This window comes from Martes martes (assembly GCF_963455335.1).
Source record: "Martes martes genome assembly, chromosome: 8".
NCBI lineage: Eukaryota > Metazoa > Chordata > Mammalia > Carnivora > Mustelidae > Martes > Martes martes.
This window is the reverse complement of record NC_137895.1, coordinates 129911780-129935973: the sequence shown is the minus strand read 5'-3', so window position 1 is coordinate 129935973 and position 24194 is coordinate 129911780. Positions and strand designations below refer to the sequence as shown.

Sequence of the window (24194 nt, the reverse complement as noted above, 5' to 3'; positions counted from 1 at the left end):
TGGAAAGAAGAACTTAGACTGAGGTCAAAGTGGAGGTGGTTCAAACCCTCCTTAACGTCTTTCTCATCTCACTGGGGAATGTTGCTTCAGTCGATAAAATCAGGGCTGTGCCAGCACCACTGGCTGGATCTAAATATCCTACTTTTCATTTTTTCTCTTTGATTTAGGGCCCGTCCATTCAGTGTCCTACCAAATACCTCCATATTTTGTGAAAATTGAGATCTGAGCCCACCCGAAGCATCCGCTGTTCATGCATATCCCGCCCACCTTCAGGGCCTTGAGCTGGATCCTTCGGCTGTGGGCCTCCCTGGGTCAGGTGTGCGGGCAGAGATCCTCATAGCTCATGGCATTCCCGTTTCACCTGCCCTCTCCTTAAAATGTGCCAACCCTTCCCAAAGTGTCCTGGTTGCTTTTCCTGGCCTTTCCCCCTCAAATCCATTCACATGTTCGGTAACCCACCTGGGGTAACTCTCCCAGCTACCGGGGAAGGGCTGTGGGCTTAATCTTACTGTCTTACTGTCCGCTCTGTCTTCAGGTTTCAGAGATTGCCTCTCAGGAGGTGTTTTTTGTTTTGTTTTTTTTAGGTTGTTTTTTTTTTTAAGGCTTTGGGGTGGTTTTTACAAAATGTATTTATTTATTTTCAAGAGAGAAAGTACCGGGGCGGGGCGAGGAGGGGTAAAGAGGGAGAGAGAGAGTCTCAAGCAGATTTCCCCTTGAGCACGAAGCTCGACTCGGGGCTCAATCTCACGACCCCGAGATCATGACCTGAGTCAAAATCAAAAGAGTCAGACACTTAACCAGCCAGGCGCCCCAGCCTCTCAGGAGTTTCTGGATGGTATAGACGGAGGCAGTCTCAGAATATTCAGACGGAAGAGCCCTTCCTCTCCCCTTAGCCTCCAGCCCTTTCTCCAGGGGCTTCTCAAACCTTAACACCATTCCACTCGTCTGGGGATTTTGTCCATGCATGGTTTCTGATCGGTGTAGCCTGAGGCAGGGCCAGAGATTGTGCATTTCTAGAAGGTTCCCAGATGCTGCTGTAGCCCAGGTTGATCAGAGAGTGTGTTTTGCTTTTCACCTGTTGCTGCTGGTTCTGTGCAGGTGTCGTGGGGTGCGCCTGTCTGCACCTTGGGGCGGGGCGGGGTGGGGGCTTGTTGCTGTGTCTGAATGGGTTCCGCTGCCATCACCTCACTTTGTTAGTGGTTGTGAACTGGGTGCAGTTTATTTTGATTTTCCACTTACATCAGTTTTGTGCTGTGTCATGCATGTGCTGTAAGAATGGTTCTGAAATTTTTGTTTTTTGTCTTGATCTGCTCTTCAGAATTTGCACAGTGATATTTTAGGCTTGGTTTGTCTGTTGTGATCAACTAATTTATTATTATTTTTGTAGGAGAAAAAATAATTCTGTTTGAAATTCTTTAGCTCCTTACATTTTATTTCCCTGGGGCAGTTGCTGGTATAATGTAATTTTAATTATTTACTCCTACCCTTACCCTTGCTGTGGCCTTTTGTGGAGCGTGGCAGTTCCATAGCACTGTCCAGTGACAGCCAAGGTCATTGTATATAACTGTCCTTCTTCAAAGCTCTTTTCTTTTTCTATGTAGCCTTTGCTCAGAAAATCTTTCTGCTTGTATATGGCATGGCTGGAGTATCAGGAGTTTAGTGTTCATTGCCTGGAAAAATCTCCATCTTATTATATCCTGTAAAGTGGGATCATGTAGATGGTAATAAATGGCCTTTGGGGAAGGAAAAGCTACGATCTACTCCTGCTCTGCTCTTTGTAGGCATGTGAGAGCTGCACGTTTCAGATTTTTCTCTGGCCTTCAGTTTCTTCCGAAAAATGAGGATAATAAGACCACCTGCTTTCTGGGTTTGTTTGAGGGCTGAATGAAATGATATTTGTGAGTATGTAGACCAATTCCTGGCACCTAGCAAGGTTTTAATAAAAATTCGCTTTTCCGTCTTGTTAAAAAACAAAATTGAACTTAGTTTTAAATATTTTACTGGCTTAATTCACTGATTCATGGATTGGGTAGCATCCCATCCAGCAGATAGAAAGGAACCCCAAAATGAAAGACTTTTATAGGTAGAGGGGATGGGAAAAGGAAGTTACTGGTAAAGACTAGATTATTTGTGGCAAGGTCACCTCCCTTTAGGTGATCTGTCAGGCAGGTGGTGCTGACCAGGTAATTCCAGATGGACTAGGTTAAGGGTGCACTCCTGGAGGGGGATCCTTGGGTGGCTCAGTTGGTTAAGCATCTGACCCTTGGTTTCGGCTCAGGTCATGATCTTGAGGGTCGTGGGATCAAGCTCTGGGTTGGGCCCCATGCTCAGCAGGGAGTCTACTTGAGGTTCTTTCCCTCTCCTTCTCTCTCCCCTCTGCCCTCCCCCCATTCACACACATATGCCCTCTCTCTTTCTCTCTCTCACAAATATAGGAAGGGAAGGGAAGGAGAAAGGGGAAGGGAAAAGGAGTAGGGGAGAGGGGAAGGGAAGGAAGAAAATCTTAAAAAAAAAAGAGTCCACTCCTAGAAGTAGTGGAAACTAAGTCAGGTATTATGATTGGTTTGGTGATGTGGGCTTTAGCACAAGTGCCTCCATTTGGGGCCTGTTGTCTCTTTTTAAAAATTTACTTCTGATCGGACTCCCCGCTTAACTGAGGGATGCGATCAAAATTTAAGGCACTAGCCCCACTCCGAGCTGATGCTCTCACATTCTTAGATTTTGCTCAACCCTCTGTGTGGTAATGACAGGTTGTGACATTTTTTGCTGAGTCTCTGTGGTATTGACAGGTCATGTCTTCAGGTTCACATATTTTTTTTTAAGTTGGTCATTGTCTTTTTTTCTTTTCTGACACTCTGGTCTGAGGGAGATCATTTGCATGTTGGTTAGCAGCTGCGAACATGCATTTAAAGTCTTGGAGAGAATATGACACGCCAGGGAGAGTCCTGTGATCGCATAAGCAGGATAACTCCTGGTGTCTGGAGTGCACTTTGGAGCCGTACTCCCTAAGACACAAATCCATCAAAGTCAAAGAAGCCAAAATGACCCTGTTGAAGGCGTCACTTCCTTGAGCCAAGTGGCTTCTTTGCTGATCCTGCATAGCTGAGTTCAGCTTCCCCAGAAGTGTCATCCGAGTGTAGCAGGTGGTGTTGGCCCAGCACAGACACCTCCTTGTTCATCTGAAAGATGCTCGGGGCTGTGGTCTCATCAGAAGCAAGCTTGGCTGCAGAGTCTGAGGATTCCCGTTGTGCACCTGTCACTTCCGCAGATTCTGCAGTGCTTTCGGGAGTTAAGGTGGGATTCCTGATCGTGGCCTCATTGGCACACTCTCCTGAGAATCTGGTCACAGAGCGGACCGGAGGATCTCTAGCATCATGGGCAGATCAGAGTTTTTGATGACAAAATCCATCAAAACAAAGGGCTGCCCCCCTTAGCAATGGCCTGGGAGATACAGCTGATAGTGCTACTTTTCCAGGCCAGTGACAGAGTAAAAGAAAGAAAGAGAAGAAGACAGGGTTTCATGTTTAGTCAAAGTATGAAGTCTTGATCTGGCATCTCGGGTGGAAGCAGACAATGATGTCAGCTCCCTTTCTTCATCTTTTTGATTAGACGTCTCCAGCATCCGTACAAGACCAGATGTCAGGTGGAGGATTCTCTGGCTGTGAGATATGTAACCAGCATTCAGTGCTTTCTAGTTTCACAGCAATGTCAGTAGTCAGGAGCCTTTGGCAAGGTCCCTTCCAACGGGGTTGGGGAGTTGTCTTCCTCTGAAGACATTTCCAGAACACCCAGTCACCAGGCTCCCCACCAAGGTCAGTTCATAATCTGAGTCATCTTCGTTGCACCATGGTTGGTAAAGGAATGCAAAAACTGAAAAATGGGTTATGCCAGGGAACAAAGAAGGACCTGGTAGCCCTCTTAGTTTTCCCATTGCCCCAACCATTCATCGAATTTATAACCATTGTTTTCTCATCTTAATTTCTGTGATTCAGGAGCACACTGTTGCCATGTTATAGACATCATGAAGGCAAAAAGTCTTACAACAAGAGGTCTTTTTTTTTTTGCAGAAGCAAAGTGGACTTTGTCCACATGTACCTCAAACTTCATAGATTCAGTTGTGCTCCCATTCCATGAAAGTCAGCTAGGGCATTTCTCTGATACCAGTTTCCATTTTTAGTGTGGGCCTCAATTTTGATGACAGCAATTTTGCAAGGTAAGAGCATAGCAGTAAGAAGGCCTTGTACTTGTCCATTTTTGATTGGGGTCCCCATAGACATAAGAAAACTACTCTGTTTCATTAACATCCTCAAATCACGGATGATCCCATACCGGCATACCGGCTATCTGTATGACTATGAACAGTCCTTTCGATAAGGGGTGTACTTGGGTGAGGGCACGAAGCTCTGTTTGTTGAGCCGATTTAGCTTGTGGGAGGTTTCCTCTCCCAGGTACTTCATTTTGGGTAGTAACAGTGTTTTTGTCATCCTGGAAGTTCCCTTTCTCTTTTTTACCGGATGACCCATCAACGGACAAATTAGATCAGGGTTAGTCAAAGGAGGTAGCTCCTAAATCAGGATGTGTCACAAAATGGGGTGCCTCCTCATCATGGGGCTCACCCTTGTCAGGCAGGGGTAGTAACGTGTCAGGATTGAGAACATTGCAACATTGAAGATGCAGATGGGGTGGCAAAAGCAGAAGGATCTTACAGGAAGTGAGTCTGCTTGCAGAGAAAAACTGAGTCCATTCAGAATGAAAACTTGAGACAATTTAGGGAGTTTGTAAATAAATGTCATTTCCTAGGGTTGAATCTGTAGAAGCTTCTATTAACTGTGCGGTTGTAGCCTTAAGACAGTTCGCATGGCCGCAGATAACTGAATCAAGTTGGGTGCTCTTAGAGGTGGTAGGTCTGTGTTCACTGCCCTGTTCTTGAGTGGTTGTTCCCAGGGCTTGCTTACCTCTTTCATGCACAAATAAGGTGAAAGGTTTTGAACAGTTAGGTAGTCCTGGGACCGGCAATTCTTTCTGGGCTTGTTTTAGTCTTATAAAGGTCTGCTTGTGTTTATCTGCCCAAGGAAGGGCTCAGGGATTGAAAGTTCAGTAAGTTCATAGATTGGGGAAGTCAGTCGAGGAAAATTAGGAGCCCAGAGTCTGCAGTAGCCAGCCAGGCTTAGGAATCAGTGAAGTTGTTGCTTAGCTGTGGGCTTAGGACATTGTTGGATCAGTTTACTTCTTTTTTGGAGATAGCAGATTCCGTTAACACCTAGATTATGGCCTAGGTAATGAACAATATCTAGAGATGATTGTAGTTGTTCCTTAGAGTTGTCCCTTTTCAGCGGTTGAGGCAAAAGAATGGAATCTTTGATGGACACCTGTTTGGTCATTGGGCAGAGTGAGAGGTCATCTACATACTCTAGAAGGCTCAGTTTCCCAGGGAACTGTAGGGGATTTAAACCTTGCTGGAGCATTTGGGGTAAGTAAGATGGGGCCCCACTGAGCCTGTGAGAGATGACTGTCCAGGTATAGTGTTGATTGTTCCAAATCAAGGCAAATAGATGTTGGCTCTTGGGGTCTCTGGGGATGCTGAAGAAGGCTGAACATAGCAGCAAACCATCTTGACTCTGGTGAAGCTTGTGACAAGAAGTTGTCGGGTTTAGAGCAACTGGGAAATGGGAATAACTACCTTATTAATAACTCTCAGGTCCTGGACAAACTGCCAACCCGCCCGTGAGGTTTCCAGTCTGGCAGTCACAGGGGGTGGCCGGGGGAATGATTAGCCCCTGAGTAGCGATTAAGGTTTTGTTGGTATGAGGTCTTGCATGGCCTCAGGCTTTAGTGGATATGGAGGCAATTTTGGAAGAGGATTAGTTGTGTCTATCTGAATTTTTATAGGCCCTGTACTCTGTTCTCTCAATGTCAGTATTAGAAGTAGCCCACAGATTCTCAGGCACTTCAGATAAATCAGGGATCTTTTGCTGGAATGGTTTCTTTTCTGTATCAGGGACAAGTTATAAGGGACATAAAAGATCAGGTTCAGGTTGATCAGGAAGTTCTAAGGTGAGGTTTCCATTGGAGGGAAAACATCTCAGTTTTAGAAAGGAGATCTCTACCTCGCAAGTTAACTGGTACTATATTACGTAGCAAAACAAAACAAACAAAAAACCCACACAAACTTTTTCAGTAAAAGGTCCCAGAGTCCTCTGTACTACAGGTTGAGCTAGAAACTCTCAATTTTTTTAGATACCCCACTATAGAAACTTCTTTTTCACTTTAAGGGATTTGTTGTCCTATGAGAGTTGGGTTTAAAGTGGAGAATGTTGCCCTAGTTGAATAAAAATGAGACATTGACCCCAGCCCAGGGTTTTTTTGTTGTTCTTTTAGGATTTTTGTTTATTTGAGAGAGAGAAAGAAAGTATGAGTGCACAAGTGGGGAGAAGGGGCAGAGGGAGAGGGAAGAAGCAGACTCCCCACTGAGCAGGGAGCCCAGTGTTTGTGGGACTCGATCCCAGGACCCCGGGATCATGACCTGAGCTAAAGGCAGACACTTAAACAACTGAGCCACCCAGGGGCCCTGGTCTAGTGTTTTGATGAGACTCCTAAGAGGGTGTAATAGGCAGGTGGGGGCGGGGGTGTGTGCCAGGTACTATTTCGGGTGCCTAGTTTGTAGCTTTTGTAGCTGTAAGGTAATAACTTGGTGGACTTTTGATTTTGTCTTGTTTCAAAGTCATCATGAGTTCGAATCACAAGTTCAGTCAAATCAATGACCTTGCATCCTGTTTATGTCTTATTTATCAATCCACTAATCACAGAAGATAATCCATTTACAAATAGGGCAACTAGACCATGCTGGGTGTGTTATGGTGTATAACCTAGAAGCCGTAGGAAGAGAGCTTGCACACGGGCTTTAGAACCTGTCAGATTCATCTTATTGGCATGTTTGGATCATAGATCCGTCAATGTGGTCAGCAAAGACTCTAGGAATGGCTTCTAAAACATTTGTTGCTGGGCGCCTGGGTGGCTCAGTGGGTTAAGCTGCTGCCTTCAGCTCAGGTCATGATCTCAGAGTCCTGGGATTGAGTCCCGCATCGGGCTCTCTGCTCAGCAGAGAGCCTGCTTCTCTCTCTCCCTCTCTCTCTGCCTCTCTGTCTACTGTGATCTCTCTCTGTCAAATAAATAAATAAAATATTTTAAAAAAAATAAAAATAAAAATAAAACATTTGTTGCTATTTTGCAATTTTTTTCTGGTCCATAACGGGAGCGTGATGTAGATCTCAAATATCCTTGGGGTTGTGCCATTCTGCTTCTCATGTCCATTCTTGGGCTTCATCTAGTCCCACCAGAATGTGTCCAAAGATCTGGCAGCGTGGGGTCATAGTCCGTGATGAGGACTCAATTCTTTAGAAAACTTTTGGGGTTTCTCTTTAAGTATAGGAAATTCTTTAACTGTGGGCATTACTTTGGTTTGGTTTTGACCAAGGAGTGAAAGATGCCTGAGGAGGATCTCCTGCAGCCTTGGGGGGTTTTATTTTAAAATATAATTACGTAAGTCTCTCAGGGTGGAAGGGCAGTTCAGATAGAAAGTTAGTAGGACATGAGTGCTGCGGTAAAGGAGGGTAGAGGGGAGCAGTAGGCCTTATGTCAGTCTTTTGTTGTAGGGATCTCTGTGTCTTTAATTCTTCATTAGTCTTTTGCTATGAATTTTTCAATGAATCTATTTTGGCATCTTGAAGCCTTTTGGAAGCTTCTCTGCACCAGTTAAAATAGGTATTCCCATTCTGTTTGTTTGATTTGGAGACCTTTGCTTTCAAGCGTACTTCCTAAGTGAATGGTCTCGTCCAACTGGAATGCGCCGCCATAATGGCCATTGTAATTCTGGGTTGTCTTTAGTAAGAGCTGCCATTTTTGTGGCTGTCTGTTGCTTCTGGGACCGTAGTTCTTTAGACATAGAATAAGCAGGTGTGCTGGGATGTGGCATACTCCGCTCTTTGGAATCTAGGAATCTCACTTCTTTAGCTAAGCCATTGGGTCTCCCCGAGCCAAACTCATAGCTCAGAGGGATGTGCCACTGGCTTGAGGATCGCGTGGCATTTTACAGCGTGCCTCCCTGCACAAGAAATTTTCTTGAGGTTTACTGCTGACCTGGGGTCAGTCTATGCCATTCCATGATCATCCTATCCTAACATGGGAGTCTCAGAGTTAGGCGTTGGGCACGCTAACAGCTATTAAGTACTGATCCATGTCTACCACGTTTGTGGCTTTTTGGCTTCTGAGAAATCAGCCAGACATGCATGCACATGTTACTGCACCAGCAGTAGGCAAAGAGATGTGATGACAGATGGGCCAGAAAAAGAAGAGGCATTAGTTTTACCCACCAGCCAGTCCCAAGGTGGAACTGTGGAAGAACCAGCAGACCCCAGCAGTGGGAGACTGGACTAAATATGGGCTAGGACTGGAGTTCGGGCCAGAACCATCTGCCAGATCTAGCTAACCCACTAAGTCTTGGATTGGAAAGCCAGTTAGATCAGGAGTTTGATGCAACGAGAGTAGAGCCCTGAGCCAGGGGGAGCTTACCCGTGGCCCTCAGAAATAGCCAGAGAAACAGAGAACTTGAACTGTTCACAGATCTCCCCAGATACCTATGTTTCTCATCATCTCCCCAGATACCTATGTTTCTCATCATCATCTCTTCCTATGTGTCAGAAGTTTCCTTCAGAGCCTACCACTGCCACAAAATCTGTTAAATAACAAAATACAATGAGTAAATCTTTAAGATCTTACTGACTTCATTCAGCGATTCAATGCATTGGGCAGCATCCCGTCTAGCTGACAGAACTCCAAAGAGCTGTACGAAATGGAAGACTTCTATAGGCAGAAGGAGCAAAACTAGTTGCTAGAAAATGTGGATTGTTTCAAGCATGGTCACCTTCCTTTGGGGGACGGCAGGGGTCTCTCAGGCAGATTACCTTCTGGTGCTGAGCAGGTCATCCTACGTTGACTGGTTTAAGAGTCCACTCCTGGGAGAGGTTGTGGCTGATCAGGTCAGGTATTAAGTCTGGATTTGGCGATGTGGGCTTAGCATAAGTGACTCCATTTTGGGCCTTTGTCTCTTTTTGACATTGTTAACTGAAAATACTAACAAGAGAAACGTGAACTATTCATATATGAGTGGGCTTCTGCTAATTTTTTCAATCTCTGAAAACACTTAGAAGCTAAATTAGATGGTTCAGCAGTTTATCATCTACAGGAGGTAACCAAGCAGTGGATTCAAATTTTAGAAAATTTTGGATTGTTCCTGACTTAACTGTTAACTGTTCATGATGTTAGAAATCCTATGCTAAGGAAGCAGTGCCTTGGCTCCCACATGTGTAAGAAGATGGAACGAGTAGAGTGTGAGAGTGTAGAGTGTAGAGTGTAAGCAGCCTGGTCCTTCTCAAGCCTCGTTTGTTTTTCTCACTGTTTTCGAAGCCATTGGGAATAATGGTATTTGCCTTGAAACTGTAAGGTAAATATTGCTAAAGAGGTGCACGGTATTATTTGCTCTACATTCTTACTATATAACATTGCACGCTTTTTATCCTTGGACTTAACGTTCAAGAAATTAAAACAGGCCAAGTGGTTAACTTAGCAAAACTTTGACAGTTGCGAACTTGGAGCCTTGCTCGCAAGTATTTAATTTTTTCTCTTCATTTTGTAAAGGTACTCTTCCAAAGCCACATTTCCGCCACCAAAAAATAGCGTAGTGACATTTTCTGTTCTACTCCTTTCTGCATTTAAAAGTATTTTCCCAAGAGTATGTTAAAACCAAATGTCAGGCACTTAGTACATTTTTCTGCATAAATTTTATCGTAAGTGAGACCTGACTTTTTAAAAAGGAAAGTAATGAAGCCAAATAATGTGTCTGTGTGTTTGTAGGGGAGGGAGTGGAGAGAAAGCTTTGGTGTTTAAAGAGCTACTAAAACACTTCACAGCTTAAGCCAATAGAAGAGCAAAATTCATCATGTGGATATTCAGACAATTTGTGACTTGTTCTGTCTGGTTATGAGGCATAAGAGGAAACTAATAATAAATCTTTCTATATATTTCACATTTCCAGCTCGAGCATTAAGCACTGTTCTGCCCTCGTTGGTGCCGAATCTCATATGCTGTCTGAAGACTGCTTAGTAGAGGCGGTCTGGGTAAACAGACCTTCGTAAGACTGTCATCATTTTTCCATAAAACGATGGCAGAACAAAAAGTCTTGCACATAAAGCAGAGAGAAAAGCAAGCCCCCAGAACAGAATATACATGTTAATATGTTTATTAAAATTCTCATAACTTTGGGTGAACTTTGATTGAAGGCTTGTAGGAATTAGAGTCTGTGCTGGAGGATTTTATATAGACAACCGTAAACCCAAAAGTCATAATTGGATTTATGAATGTGTGCTGGATTTGAAATTACAATCCTTGTATACAGGAGGTAAAAATGATCTTTATTAGAATCACAGTTGGCTTTTTTATGCCATTGGCGTATCTTAAATGTTTATACTCGGGCTTCATTTCTGGGCATAAACCACAATTAAGTTCATTCAGCTGATTTTTATGGCGTGCCGACCGCGCCAGGCACTGTCCTAGGCACGAGGGTCCCTTCGCACACAACACGAATGTTTCTGCCCTTGTGGTGTTTACCTTCTAAGGGGAGGACATAGAAAAACAGATTTAATATCAATTAGTAATACAAAATCAGTCGTACAGTTCTCGAGGGTGGTAAATGCTGTGAAAGACGGGAAAAGCGGGGCAGATTCAGAGGAATCAGGATTTCGAATCAGATTGTGGTAGCGTTGTTGAAAAGGTCACATTTTTGAACAGACTCTGAAGAAAGCTCCCCGTGTCCTGTCCTCTCCTTAGCTTCAAAAAACTCAGGAATGGGTTTATTTTGACCTTTTGGTTTTTTTGACTTGTCATACCCCTGAAATAGAGGGGAGATGAGAATTTGAGTCAGTCTGTGGAAGTCTGTGTCAGTAGCTACTTTGGAAAAAATGATGCTCTGTCAGCAAGCTTCCTACCTTTTTTTCCTTTTTTTTTTTTTTTTGACATTTGCATACAAATTGATGCTTCATTAATAGGATTTTTCTTCCATTAGGAAAGCAACAGCCCTGAACTCTGGTAGGTCTTGTTACGAACTGCTAAGTTGTTATCTTTTCTATATAGTTTGATTTTAAGGGAACTTTAAATTTAGTTTTATAAACAAATTTGTCATTCTGGAGCACAAAATCCAGCCACCCACTATTGTGATCATTGTAAGATTGTGAGTCAAATATAATAGCATGGTGGTTTTTATTTTATGCCTAGAGCAACAAAAATAATAGTGCTACAATAGGATAAGTAGACTTTTTATAACGTGTCGGAGCTGAAGGATACCTAGAGATTTCATTTGATTTGTCTTGTAATAAATCAAGTGAGTAAGTGTGTTTTTTCAGGTAACAGAAGCTGTTTGGATATTGAGTGCAGACTCCAGCAATTTTGATATTTTTCTCTGGATAGTAAGAGGGACAAGTCTGGCCAATACTATAAAAGTGTCTGGGGGGAAATGTGGAAGAATTTTCATGTTAAGCAGGACAGGCCCACTGGAGGTAAACACATAGTAAAAACCACATCCACGCGGGGAACTTTCGCAAAGTACGCCATTTTTATGTCTGTGTCAGGATGTACAAAGATCATGAGCAAAAGCGGATAGTACTCGGTCAGAGCCATAGATTTCTCTCCCGTATGTAACTGAATGCTGCCCAGAAAGCCAAACAAGAATGGGTTTTATTAAATGTGTTCTGTTACATGAATGCATCGTGTGTTACGACTAACTTGGCCAATCTCCTCTACCTGTATCTACCTCTTTCTGAGAAGCTTCTTTGGTAACTGATGAGTAGCACAGTAATCTTTGGCATGATTGTCCTTTCCTGTGTAAGGTGCCACTCATCTATACTTACATTATTAAATTCATTTTGATCCTTATCCACCTTAACAAAAAAATATAATTAAACTCTGTGCTGGACATTTACAAATAAAACTCACTTTACTATAGTTTTTATTGCTTTGTTTTTTTGGAGACTACATGAGTGTCTTAAAAAAAAAAAATCACATTTCCGGGGCGCCTGGGTGGCTCAGTCAGTTAAGCGTCCGACTCTTGATTTTAGCTCAGGTCATGATCTCAGGGTCCTGAGGTTGAGCCCCACGTCAGGCTCTGTGCTGCGTGTGCAGCCTGCTTACAGTTCTCTCCTTCTCTCTCTGCCCCTCTGCCCCACTCAGGGGTTTTCTCTGTTTTTCTCTCTTTCAGAAAAAAAATTAAATAAATAAAATATATCACATTTCATTGACTTCAATCAGATAATTTTCACAGTAGCAGTACATTGTTGCTCTGGTAGGTATTCACTCAGGGTCCGCACTAACATAAATAAGTAGATGGTTGAAACTTCAAGTACAATACCACAGAGCATGTCCATAAATTTCTTTTTTCTTTTCTTTTTTTTTTTTTTTTAGTATGAGAACACTATGCCCATATTTTCGAGCATTCTTTCCCTGTACCTACAGTTTCAGACTGCTGCTGTGGACACTGGTTTTCTTTCTTCAGTGCTTTCTCCACTCATTTCAGTTTTTTTTTATTTTTAATTGTATATGTCTGTTTCAGATTCAGAAAGTAGATTTTTTTGGAGGGAACATGTCTATAGAACGAAAAACTTCTGTGTGTCAACTGTATGAATTAATTTTTAAAGTATATTATGGTAGCATAGCAATAAAAACCTATTTCTTGTTTTCCATCCCTAAAGATTGTTATGAAATGGAATAAAAAGAAAATCTGAAAATACAACAGTGAAAACATTCAGTGCCTTAGAATTACGTGGATAATGCGTCAATAATGTCAACAGAGGTAGAGGTCATTTGGGGCAAAGGCGTTTATGTGTTACTTCTCCTCTGTACATAAACAAAGGCTGAGAATTTGCATATAGATTTTTACAAAATCTTTTTAAGATAAAAATGAAGGCATTTTTGCATTTAGTTTAATGTGAATATTTCCTTATGTGTAAAGTTTTAAACAGAAACTTTAAGAGCATCACTATTGACTCCCTAAATGGGCTGTATTTCTTTGGCTGAAATGAATGAACCTTTATATAAAATCACACACAACACATTTGCTTACTTTCAGGAAGGAGTTACTAATTAAATGTACAAAAGCTTTTAAAAAATATGCCTTCCTAGTTATCTTAATTATCTAATTGGTACAGTTTTTACAAGAACATCAACTAATGGGAATTAATGGCTTTTTTCTTTCTTGCATTTGCACACAAAGTTGATTTTGTAAATTCTTATGGAATTAAAAAAAAAGAAACCTACTTATTTACATGTTTTGGTTTTAATAGAAACATGCTTCTGTGTTACTTTCAAGCTAGCAAAACATTAATTTTAGTTCACTGCCTGAATTTCAAATTAATGAACTCAAAAATGGTTTTTTAAGGTGCTTTTTTTTTGGGCTTTGACTTACCTATCATCATTGTATTTGATTTCCTTTGCCCCAAATCTAGAATGCTGGCACGCACGCCGTGTGTATGTCTGCCAGGCCTAGCACACATTGTCTTCAGTCAGTTCCATATCGGCTTTTCCGAGGTTCTGCACAGAACGAACTTTAAGATCCCCAGATCTGACTTCCACTTTGTAGCCGCGGTGTCTGTGTAATCCATGAGCACAGGTTGTCCGTACTGTCCAAGGTGTGGGGTGGCTTGGAAACGGGGTGAAGGACTGAAGCCACGGGTCACAGGCAGAATCAGTGGGTAACCGGCTTCCCGAGTTTGTATCCTACGGACATTCTTTGGATAAGACGAAAGGCAGGATGGGAAGAACACAGACCTTTTGAGTCCGACAAGGCTTTTGAACATGCACTGAGGCACCCTTCAGATGTGTGTAACCTTAGGGAAATTCCTTCACCTCTCATGGTCCGTTTTCTCATCTGTAAGATGAGGGTGGTGCTGTCCTCCTCGCAGGGATCTTTAGAGAATTAGTAATGGTTTATGTTAACCTTGTAATGCACGTCTGCCACATGGAAACCTTGGTGTGTCGTCATTTCTCTTTTTCCAAAGCCTGTTGTCTGTGATTTAAATATGTGCTATTTAGATTATCTCCTTTCTTTCTCTTTAAGCATTAACAAGCACAACTGAAAACAACTTACATACATATGTGTGTGTACTTCACCAGTTGTGGCAACAGCTGCTGTACGGAAGGGGAAGCGAGTCTCTCCCGTTGCAGAAGGAGCCTAACTCAGTCTGCATCCCGAAAGTGGCCTGCGGTGTGAATAGATCCTGTATCCTAAACACAGAGCAGCCACCCGAAAGGGCCGTGAACTTACACCTGTTCATGGGAGAGCAAGGGTATGGGCGCAGTGGTGATCTTAAGATTAAGATCCAAGGGGCGCCTGTGTGGCTCAGTGGGTTAAAGCCTCTGCCTTCGGCTCCGGTCATGATCCCGGGGTCCTGGGATCGAGCCCTGCATCGGGTTCTCCGCTCAGCAGGGAGCCTGCTTCCCCTTCTCTGTCTGCCTGCCTCTCTGCCTACTTGTGATCTCTGTCTGTCAAATAAATAAATAAAATCTTAAAAAAAAAAAAAGATTAAGATCCAAAAAGAACAATTCTAGAACTTCACCAATGTGGATGACAGAATTGATCCAAGAGCTTGTCAGGGAAAATGCTGTTTGGAGGCCTTCGGGATAATTTTGTAGTAAGAATAATGGAAACTGCATTGCAGCCTGGGTGGCTCAGTAGGTTAAGCGGCTGCCTTCAGCCCAGGTCAGGATCCCAGTTTTCTGGGATTGAGTCCTGCATCGGGCTCCCTGCTCAGCCCGATGAGGGGAGTCTGCTGCTCCCTCTGCCTGCTGCTCCCCCTGCTTGTGCTCTGTCTCACACTCTGTCTCTCTGACAAATAAGTAAAATCTTAAAAAAAAAAAAAAAAGAATAATGGAAATCGTATCCCTATTTTAACCTTTTTTGTAAGAAAACTCCCACCTTTGAAGATGATGACCTCAAATCTAGTAAAAATTTTTCAAACAAAATCATTTGCCACTGAACATTCTTGGCATATCCCATGAGAGTGCAGTGAAGCAAGCTCCCGACACAGATTATATAAAGGGGTAAAAGTGAATACAGTCAGAATGTCAGGGTATCCTATTAGAGACAGCATACACCCCCCTCCCCCAATTCAAACACATCTAGTTTTTTCCTCCAGAGTTAAAATAAATCATTGTGTTTTTTGGCATTGGGTAGTAGAAGAACGAAAAAAAGAAAACAAAAAAAAGCTAGACTCTCACTCAGCAAGTATCTCGCACTCTGGGAAGCACTCCAGAGCCGAGACCTGCTTAAAAAAAAAAAAAAAAAAGTAAATTCACGTCACCCTTTTAGCCCTGGGTGCTGGGACTGGGAGTGGGCATGGCAGGCCCGGACATGCTCTTTAAGTTTGAGTGTTTTATTCGCTTCTGTCTTTTTCTTCGAGTGTGTGTAACTGAGTCTGCATCTGTACAGAGAACACAGCTCCATTTGTAATTCTCCTTGTTTTTCTTTTTCATTTTCTACTGAAGAGTAAGTTTGAGCACTTTAAATATTTTTGGTACCTTCAGAGTAGGTCAGATACATGCACCCCATACGGTGCCTGGCATTTTGCAGTCGGTCAAAATCTCGTTTCTCCTCGTGGTCCTTGCTGCTGCATCTGCACTCACAAGGGCACGCTCGCCTTGTCCCCTCTGTTATACCGCAGGCCTTCTCAGACGTGGGCGATAGATTCCCTTCCTTGAAACTTGCTGGTCCAAAGCCCAATCATCACCTTTCCCGCTGCTTCTCTGTACTTTAAGATCCAGAGAGCCAAGTTCAAATGAAAGCTCCACCAAATCCTCTTAGGGACCATGAGCATAATCCCTCATCATCATGCCCAGGCCTTCTAGATGCAGATGCGGTTAAGTACGTGCAGCTCCCATGCCTTTGGTCATTCAGTAGATAGTTTTACCTCCAGAACAGCACAATTACTGAGTGTAATTGAAATGAGTAAAACTAACTAACGAGTGCCTGCCGTTTGCCAGCTGGTGAACAAGCAGGTGACACCCCTGCTTTCACAGAGCTCCCAGTCTGTCGGGAGGACAGAGACAGGTAAACAGAGCATAGTGTGATTGGTCCTTTGAATTGGGAGCAAAGGACGCATGAACTTGGTACTAAACCCATCTTAAAGTATTTAGAGCAGATTCCCTAAAGTGTATCTAAGCTGAAACAACAAACAGGAATTAGCACATGTAGAGGCACCTGGGGGGCTCAGTCAGTTAAGCATCCAGTTCTTGGTTTCGCCTCAGATCGTGATCTCAGGGTCATGAGATCAATCCCAGAGAATTAGTAATGGTTTATGTTAACCTTGTAATGCATGTCTGCCGCATGGAAACCTTGGTGTGTCAGATGATGTCTCTTTGACTCTGTAGGCAGTGGAGGAGGAATGTGAGATGCCCATGACAAGTGGCAGAAGCCGGACCCAGGGTGGCGGGAACAGGAGGGAGCAGTGGCTGAGGGACATCTTAAGGGGAAGGGAAGTTTGTTATTGTTTTAAGGTAGGAGAGAATTTATTCGTTTTAAATGCTGACAGAAATGAGCTAGCTGTAAAAGGTAAAGATTCAGGAAGACTGATCTCTGAGAGAAGGTGTAAGAGAGTATGACTGCAGAGAAGCATCTAGATGATGGTCTAGATGGATTTAGATATAGAAGTTTCTAGAAAGGACTTCGAAGACCTTTCTACTTGTTGGCCTCTGTTCTCTGGGGTGGATGAGGTGGTGATGGTGTGACGCTAGAAGTTGCACTCATTCCACAGATTTTTATTGAGGGTTGCCTTCTGGGGATGTAAGTGACATAATAGGATTCCTGCCCTCATGGCGCCTCTGTCTAGTGGGAAAGACAGGCCATGAAGCAGTGTATTACCCAGTTGCTGAGTTACGACTTTTAAGTATTGGGAAGATGTACGGGTTGCTCTGAAAACTTAAAAATGAAAAACAAGGTTGACAGGGTCAGGACAGTCTTGCAGACTTGCTTGAGGAAGATCTGTTTGAGCCAAGCTCTGACACAGCAGAACTCACTGAGGCTCCAGATGAAGGAGGGAGCTTGGGCACATGCTTCGAGCAGGAGGAAGACGCAGGGACCAGGTCATGTGGAGCCTTGGTAAACACATGACAATTTTAATCTTTTTCAGAAGAGCTTCTGGAAACTACATTTCCAAGAATGTTAAGCGAGGGAGTGACAGGATCAGAAGAGCTCCTTAGAAGGCTCTCTGGCTGCTGGTGATGGGGGGTTGAAGTGGCTGGTGAGCAGGTGTGGGGCAGCTGAGGAGGCTGGTGAACATGGCAGCCTGGAAAGGTAGTCACGTGGATGCTGAGTCACCCAAGGCCATGGCAGGAATTGAAGTGCAGAGAATGACAAGAGCCGGGGGCTCATGTCTCAGAACGATGACTCTTGAGAGGGGCAGCACTGCCCACTGGGAAGCATATGGGCATTTACTCTTTTTTAAAATCCAAATGGCTGAGGGGGTCAGGAACGTAGACGTGCCATTTCTGCATCCCACATACTCTCTCTTAAATGTTTGTAATAGACATTCCGAGACCGAACAGTTCAGCGTAGAGTTGGGTTTGAAGATAAGAGGTCTGCCTTCTGGGACAGTGAAGCATTGTCCCATCGCATATTTTTATACTATACTTATATGTAAAGTGAGGGCCATTTGCAAAAGTATCATTTTCTTCACTTCGATAGTCTTGACCTGTTACCTCTGTTTCAACGGAGGCTCTTTCCCCCTGCCCTTCCCGTATTCCAGAAAGTTTCCCTTGTCCTTCCTGTCCAGTTGCTGAGGTTTATTCTCCTTCTTTCCTGTACCTTTGGGCTTCCGTTTTCAGGTACTTCCTCGTACAGGATGGTTCCTGAGCTTAATCCTCTGAAATCCAGCCTTAGTATAGGTGGGTGCGAACACCCGATGTCCTTAGGTTTTCTAGTCATGTCCAAGGAATTACATGTTGAAGTACTTACTGCTTTGTTATAAGTACTTTTTTATCTCTCACGTATTACGGTGAGGGTATTTTATTTAATTTGGAGGGCTAGTGTGTGACATTAGCTCTGAATTCCATCTCAGGGCATAAATGGGATATTACAGAGTATTTACTGTAAAAAGGGAGAGCGGAGTGCCAGGGTTGGTACTCGGCAGCAGTTCCTGGAAAGATGGAAGGTGTTAGTGAGTGACCAGAAAGGAGGACAGGGATGGTCCTAAAAGTGTTGGTAAAGCAAGGAAAGCACAGCCCAACTGCCCCTTCGTCTTTACTCACGTTTCCCTCCACCCAGGAGGCCCACCAGTCTCTTCTCTGGCCACCTGCCTGCTCCTCATTGTCCAGCACAAAAGCCTTGTTCTTCTCAAAGCCCAGAAGAGGAAGTAGGGAGGGAATGAACACGAAGGCCTGGGTTCATGGATTTCCCGAGAGAGGGGGCGTGATTACTTCCCGAATTAGCATGAAGTCGAATCAAGGTTCAAAGACGTTAACTTCGTCGGTGGCGTAGCCCCCCAGGGCTGCCGGAACGACATACCCCAGCTGGGGTGGCCTGTCCGCGCCGGGAATTGACTTGTCACAGTCCTGGAGGCTGGGCACTTGGCGGTGAAGGAGCCAGCACGGCCGGACGAGGGCCCTCGCCCAGGTCACCCGCAGCTGGGGGTCCCCACGTGCCGGAAGCTCTTCCACAAGCGCACGGAGCCCTTCCCGGGGGCTCCACCCTCACGGCCTAGGCTCCCGCGGAAAGGCAGCCTTCCCGGGCTGGGGCGCTGGGCTTCCTACTTGGGGGTACGGGGCACACATTCAGACCGGGGCAGCCGGTATCGCCAGGGGGGGGACTCTGACCCAGGCCGTCTGGGCCCGCAGCCTGCCTTCTGCCCAGCGCCCGCACCATAAATGGGGCCTGATGGCAGAGTTGCGAGACGCTAACCGTTCGGGGCTTGTGACTTTCTGGCTTGTTTTGGGACTCCTCCGAGAAGCCGCTTTTTGTTTCGCCCCGAGTCTCTTCGTCCTTTTGTGTGACGCTTTCCACCCAGTGACTGTCTTCGGGGGCAGGTTCGCCGTGGTCCGCCGCCGCCGCCGCAGTCCCTTGTCGGTTGCAGACGCTGACGGACACCTGCGGCCTGCGCGGAAGGACCCCCGGGAAGCCCAGGCTGCGGGGAGTTACCTTGACCGAGGTACACGTGGCGGACGGTTTTGCAAATTTAAAATGCATCATTAAGTGAAGTTAACGTTCTAGGATGTTCCTTTATTAAGCCCTAAAGACATCCGGAATTGAAACGGCTGGTGTCTTCGGGCGAACGTACCTTTTTAGGCTCTTCTGGGGGATAGACTCGGATACGCTTATGTTTCACCGAAGACATCAGTATTTCTCACCTTTGTAGTGGAGAGGCAGGGGTTTAAATTTTCATAGTAAAAAAGCAACAGAAGACCTAGCTCTTCTGTAGGTCCGACTGAACCCGAGATACTCTCCACGTGGGAAGCCAAGCGGGATCCGTGTTCTCAGTGTCTCCCGGTATAGACGTGTTCTTACGGTGTTTTGTTTCGTAATGCGTTGATATTCTCCTGTTTTTCAGGTCCCGTGGGAGTAGGTCTGAATGAACTGAAACGAAAGCTGCTCATCAGCGACACCCAGCACTACGGAGTGACAGTGCCCCGTAAGTCCCCTGCGCCCGCGGTAGCCATCGCTCCTCCCGATGGAGCGTGGGTGGCCCCCGCGCGGCTCCCTGCCTTTAGCCTCGGGACGCCCGACAGCCGTAGCAAGCGGGCAGTGACACTCTCCGCCGTTGAGAGTGGAGGAAACTGAGGCACGGAGTGAAGGGGTTGCCCAGACTGCAGAGACCGTTGGCAGGACGTTTGTTAATCACAGCTTCTCTGCTCTGTTTTTATGGTGAATTTTAATACGCGTATGACACTAAATTAGTATTTACAAATTTTCTCCTAAATAAAAGCCTGACTCTTTGACTTCCTAAAATAAGTGCTAATGTTTTCCAGAGGTTTTCACCAGGTTTAAGATCAGAAGGCCCAAACCACAGAGAACCGAAGGAGGCCTCTTCTAATAGAAGCCTTTCTTAATTACTTTTTATATGTAGTAATTGGCAGATGGTGTTAAATGGGCCTTTCATGGCCATATAATCCAAATATGGTGGGTTTCTTTTCAGTATACAGAATTAGATCTATTTTTATAAAAGAGGTTTTCATAGGCTTTCTTACAAGTGAAATGTGATGCTGGAAGCATTTTGATCTCCAGAATAAATGCCATTTGACTACTTAATATGTTGATGTTAGAAAGCCGTCTAAAAGGCTAAAATTGAAATGTTGGCTTTTTCAAGTGGTTTTGGTACTGTTAAAAACAAAACAAAAAACACAACTGTTTGTATATGGCCCTGAGCAGTGTTCTCTAGTTTTGGAAGAGTTCAACTTTATTTTAAAATTATAGTTTTCTATTACCTCAAGTTACTCCTTGTTACTGCATTTTTCCAAATTATTGTTTATAGTCATTTTCAGCCATACGTTACAGGGCCGTTGGTTTCCACCAACAGAGATGAAAGGAAAGGAAAAATGTGGAGATGTGGAATTAAACAGTGTTTTTTCCCCCCTTTTTTTTTGTTAACTTTAATTATTCTCCTCTCTTGCAAAAGCTGACTTGCAATATACAGGTAATTCACGAATTTTACAAAACAATTGTCTGTCTTACTGGAAAGCAGTTACAAAGCACCTGGAGGGTGGAAAAACAGATTACAAAGGGGAAAAAATGCATGTATGAATTTCCTGCCGTGTATTCATCTCCTTTATATGTCTTGATTTATTTCATCGTCCCAACCACGGGGCGACGTCCACCTGCCATAGAGGAGGGAAGCAGGGACTTAACTCAGAGCTGTCCTTGTCATACTTGCACCCACCATGACTGCACTTCTCACGTCCCTCCTCCAAGACAACACTACACAGTCTTTTCCAACTACAGATGTTCTTTATTGTCGTACAGTCTGTAATGAACATCGATTTATTTGGAAGTTGATAAATACCCATAAGACTGTCTCTCAGACATAAGCCTTTATGATAGTTTCGGTGTTCTTCGAGGACCCAGGGCAGCGTACTTGGGCCTCGATCTATCCAACACTTGCCTCTGAGGTTGTTACAGAAATTGACAATATCCAGAAAAGTTCTGGGCCTGGGACTCTCCAACGAAATCCCCGAAAGAGTGATTTTCCACTCAGATTCACTTTTAAACAGGTGTTAATGTCAGAGGATCCCCACAGAGCTGTGTTTTCCAGACTCGCCTGATGATAAAAATCTCTCGGGCTTCTTAGGAAAAGATTCCAAGGCCTTTCCAAAGAGATCCTCCTTCAGGAAACCTGACAGAATGCCTGAAAATCTATTTTATGTATCCCCAGTGACTCATAACCCAAGACATTTTTGGAAAATAACAGCCATAGCATCAACTCAGGATGATTCCATTAATTATAGAAGAATATATTTTAAGAACGGTGTTGGAATTTTAGATTGTTTTGCTTTGTAAAATACTCCAGGTGATCCTTGATTATCTAGAGAAAAATTACTGCTTTGATTCCTCTGCCAGTATTCTGTTCCATGTTTAGCTATCAGTCTTTCCCCCAGATGCACTAAATCTCCACCAGAATGGGGAAGTTGCAAACAGCGGGGCGCGGTGGAACTCTCACACACTGCGGGGGTAGGGTGTGAATTAATGTCACACACTCTGGAAAACTAAGCATCTACCACGTATCCACTAAGGCTGAGCCAACATCTACCCCACGACCTCGCAATTCCACTCCTGTCCGCAGCCGATAGTCCTGGAAACCCTGTTCACAACAGCCCCACTCTGGAGAGGACCCAGTGCCCAGCAGCAGTGGTTGGATAGGGGCGTGATGGCAAATTCACACAGCGGAGGACTGCAGGGTACAGTTCGCGGCTACAGGGTGGCAGTAGGACAAATCCCCCAAACACGTTCAGGGAGTGGAGGAGACACAGAGATATGCCCACGGCCCAGTGGTTGCCGGCATCGCACAAGCAGGGCTAACGTTTGCTCCCAGGAACCGGGAGGCTGGTTCCGGAGTGGGACCATGTGCCGCGTCGCGGTAGAGGGCGGCTCACGCGGGTGTGTTCCATCTGTGAAAACTCACCACGCTTAGGTGTGAACTTTTCCGTGTATCTTACTTCAGGGTTTTGAGTGTTAAAAAGAACTACTTGGTACTTTAGTTCGCTGTGGTTTGCTGATGTCGATGGGCTGGTCTCGACTGCACCGCAGTTAGGGAAGATGAACACCTTTCTTTTTCTGAGAAAGCTGACTGATGGTTACATGGGATCTTCTCTGGCTGTTTTTGCAACTTACTGTAACTCTATAATTACTGCAGTTTTAAAAAATTATTTAAAGGGATGCTAAATGAGGTAAATACTGCTGCTTTGGGGCTAAAATGGCAGAACAATTTTATGATCTTTACGAAATATCTATGTTGCCACGTTACACATTCCAAGTCGCTTTAAAAAAAGGTGTTGGCCGAGGTCTCTTTGCTGCTGCTTTGTGTCTCTGGCAAATTTCATCCTCGATGAGCAGCATCAACACTGTTTTAAAGCTCTAGTTTATCATCAAAAAATTTAAGTGACTATTAATATAACCAGCCTTTCAAAAGGCTGTCTCAGTAAATTAAAATAAAGTAGTTAGCAGAAAGTATTGCAGTAGATGTCAAAGACTTGATAGATTTCCAAAGTCTTTCTGGTCTGGAATTTGGGCACTCATAGCCGACCGCACCTGTTAATCACTTTGTGGTTTCTCATGAAGGCATATATCACAGTTATATGTTTTCATAGGTTCAAGGAACTCGTGTTCTATAACACTTCTTTGTCCATAGAAAACCTCAGTTGAGATTTCTAAAATATATATATAAAAACTAAGGTACCAATTAAAAATTTTTTTCTTATCTCACCATGGAAGTTATTTGGGAATTTTGTTAGAAGCAGGGGAAGAGGGTGGAGTTTGGAGTGTGTCTCATATTTGTTGGATGTTTGTCTTACACTGTAGACATAGTGGGTACTCAGTGAACTATAGGGAGATAGTGGCCTGCATTGTAGTTAATATGTCCACCTTTCCTTTTGAGTTCCCTTCTCTTGAGAATTCCCAGGTCCCTTATTCAGGATTCCTCACTGAGAATGAGTTCGTGCGATTCCTGTGGACCCTCACTGCAGTTAACACTAAAATTCTTCAATGGTAGAGTTACGCCAGGCCTGGATAATTTGGGGTGTTCATGATAAAGCAAACACTCTGTAGATATGTTCTCTTTTAAATGTGTTTAGCAGTGCCATAAATGTCTTGTCCACTTGATGTAGTTCTACTTTTAACCCTCCCTAGGGGACTCCGTATGTCAGGGTGGTGATCCTTAAAACTGTGGGCTGCATTTTCAGAGTGTCCTGCCATTACAGTCGATAAAGGTTTTTTCCTCAGTTGAACCTTTTCTCAGTTCATCAGAAACCAATTAATGCACATAAAATTCTCAGTTTTGATTTTCAACAATACATTTTTATGAAGCTTACTATTTGCTAAAGGAACACCAGTAAACAAAAATGAAGTTGTTGAAGAAGTAATAAGTGAGTATTAACCCTAAATTCCAAAGCAGGGCATCATACTAATTTTAATATCATTCAAACTCTTGGATGTGTATTATGTTATATACACTTAATAGAGTCTATTTCTGTTGTGGAATTCATTCTTGGCTTTTATGATAGAATTAAATTTATTAGTATTTCATGCTATTCCTGCAAAAGGTGTGACACTTCATAAAAAAATAACATAGCTTCTTGGTGTTTTACCAGCAGAAATATGAAAAACTGTTTCAGGAGATCTGAATGTTGTATTAAAATATGCTTGGTAACTAAATAGAGGTCAGTTAAATTTTGGATATAATTTAATCAGGTTTTATAAAGTATAAATATTTCTTGTATTGAGTTCTTTTTTTCCCACTTCCCTCAGTTTTCCTTTTCTATGTTACTAACATTTAATTGAAATAAATAAGCTGCACATATTTAAAAGGTATAATTAGGTCAATTTTAATATACATAGACACATATGATATCATCACCACAATCAACATAATGAACATTTCTTCTCCAAAAAAATTTCC

At 43.7% G+C, this 24194-nt stretch overlaps 1 protein-coding gene across 2 annotated transcripts in view; it reads left to right on the top strand.

The window, feature by feature from the left end:
• The window catches only part of MPP7 (MAGUK p55 scaffold protein 7), a 290474-nt gene that overhangs the window by 250675 nt on the left and 15605 nt on the right, over positions 1-24194 (top strand). For both annotated transcript variants that reach the window (XM_080812558.1, XM_080812557.1), the window contains one exon: positions 19638-19718. In XM_080812558.1, the coding sequence (XP_080668684.1) occupies positions 19638-19718 (81 nt within the window). The remainder of the gene's footprint in view (positions 1-19637; positions 19719-24194) is intronic.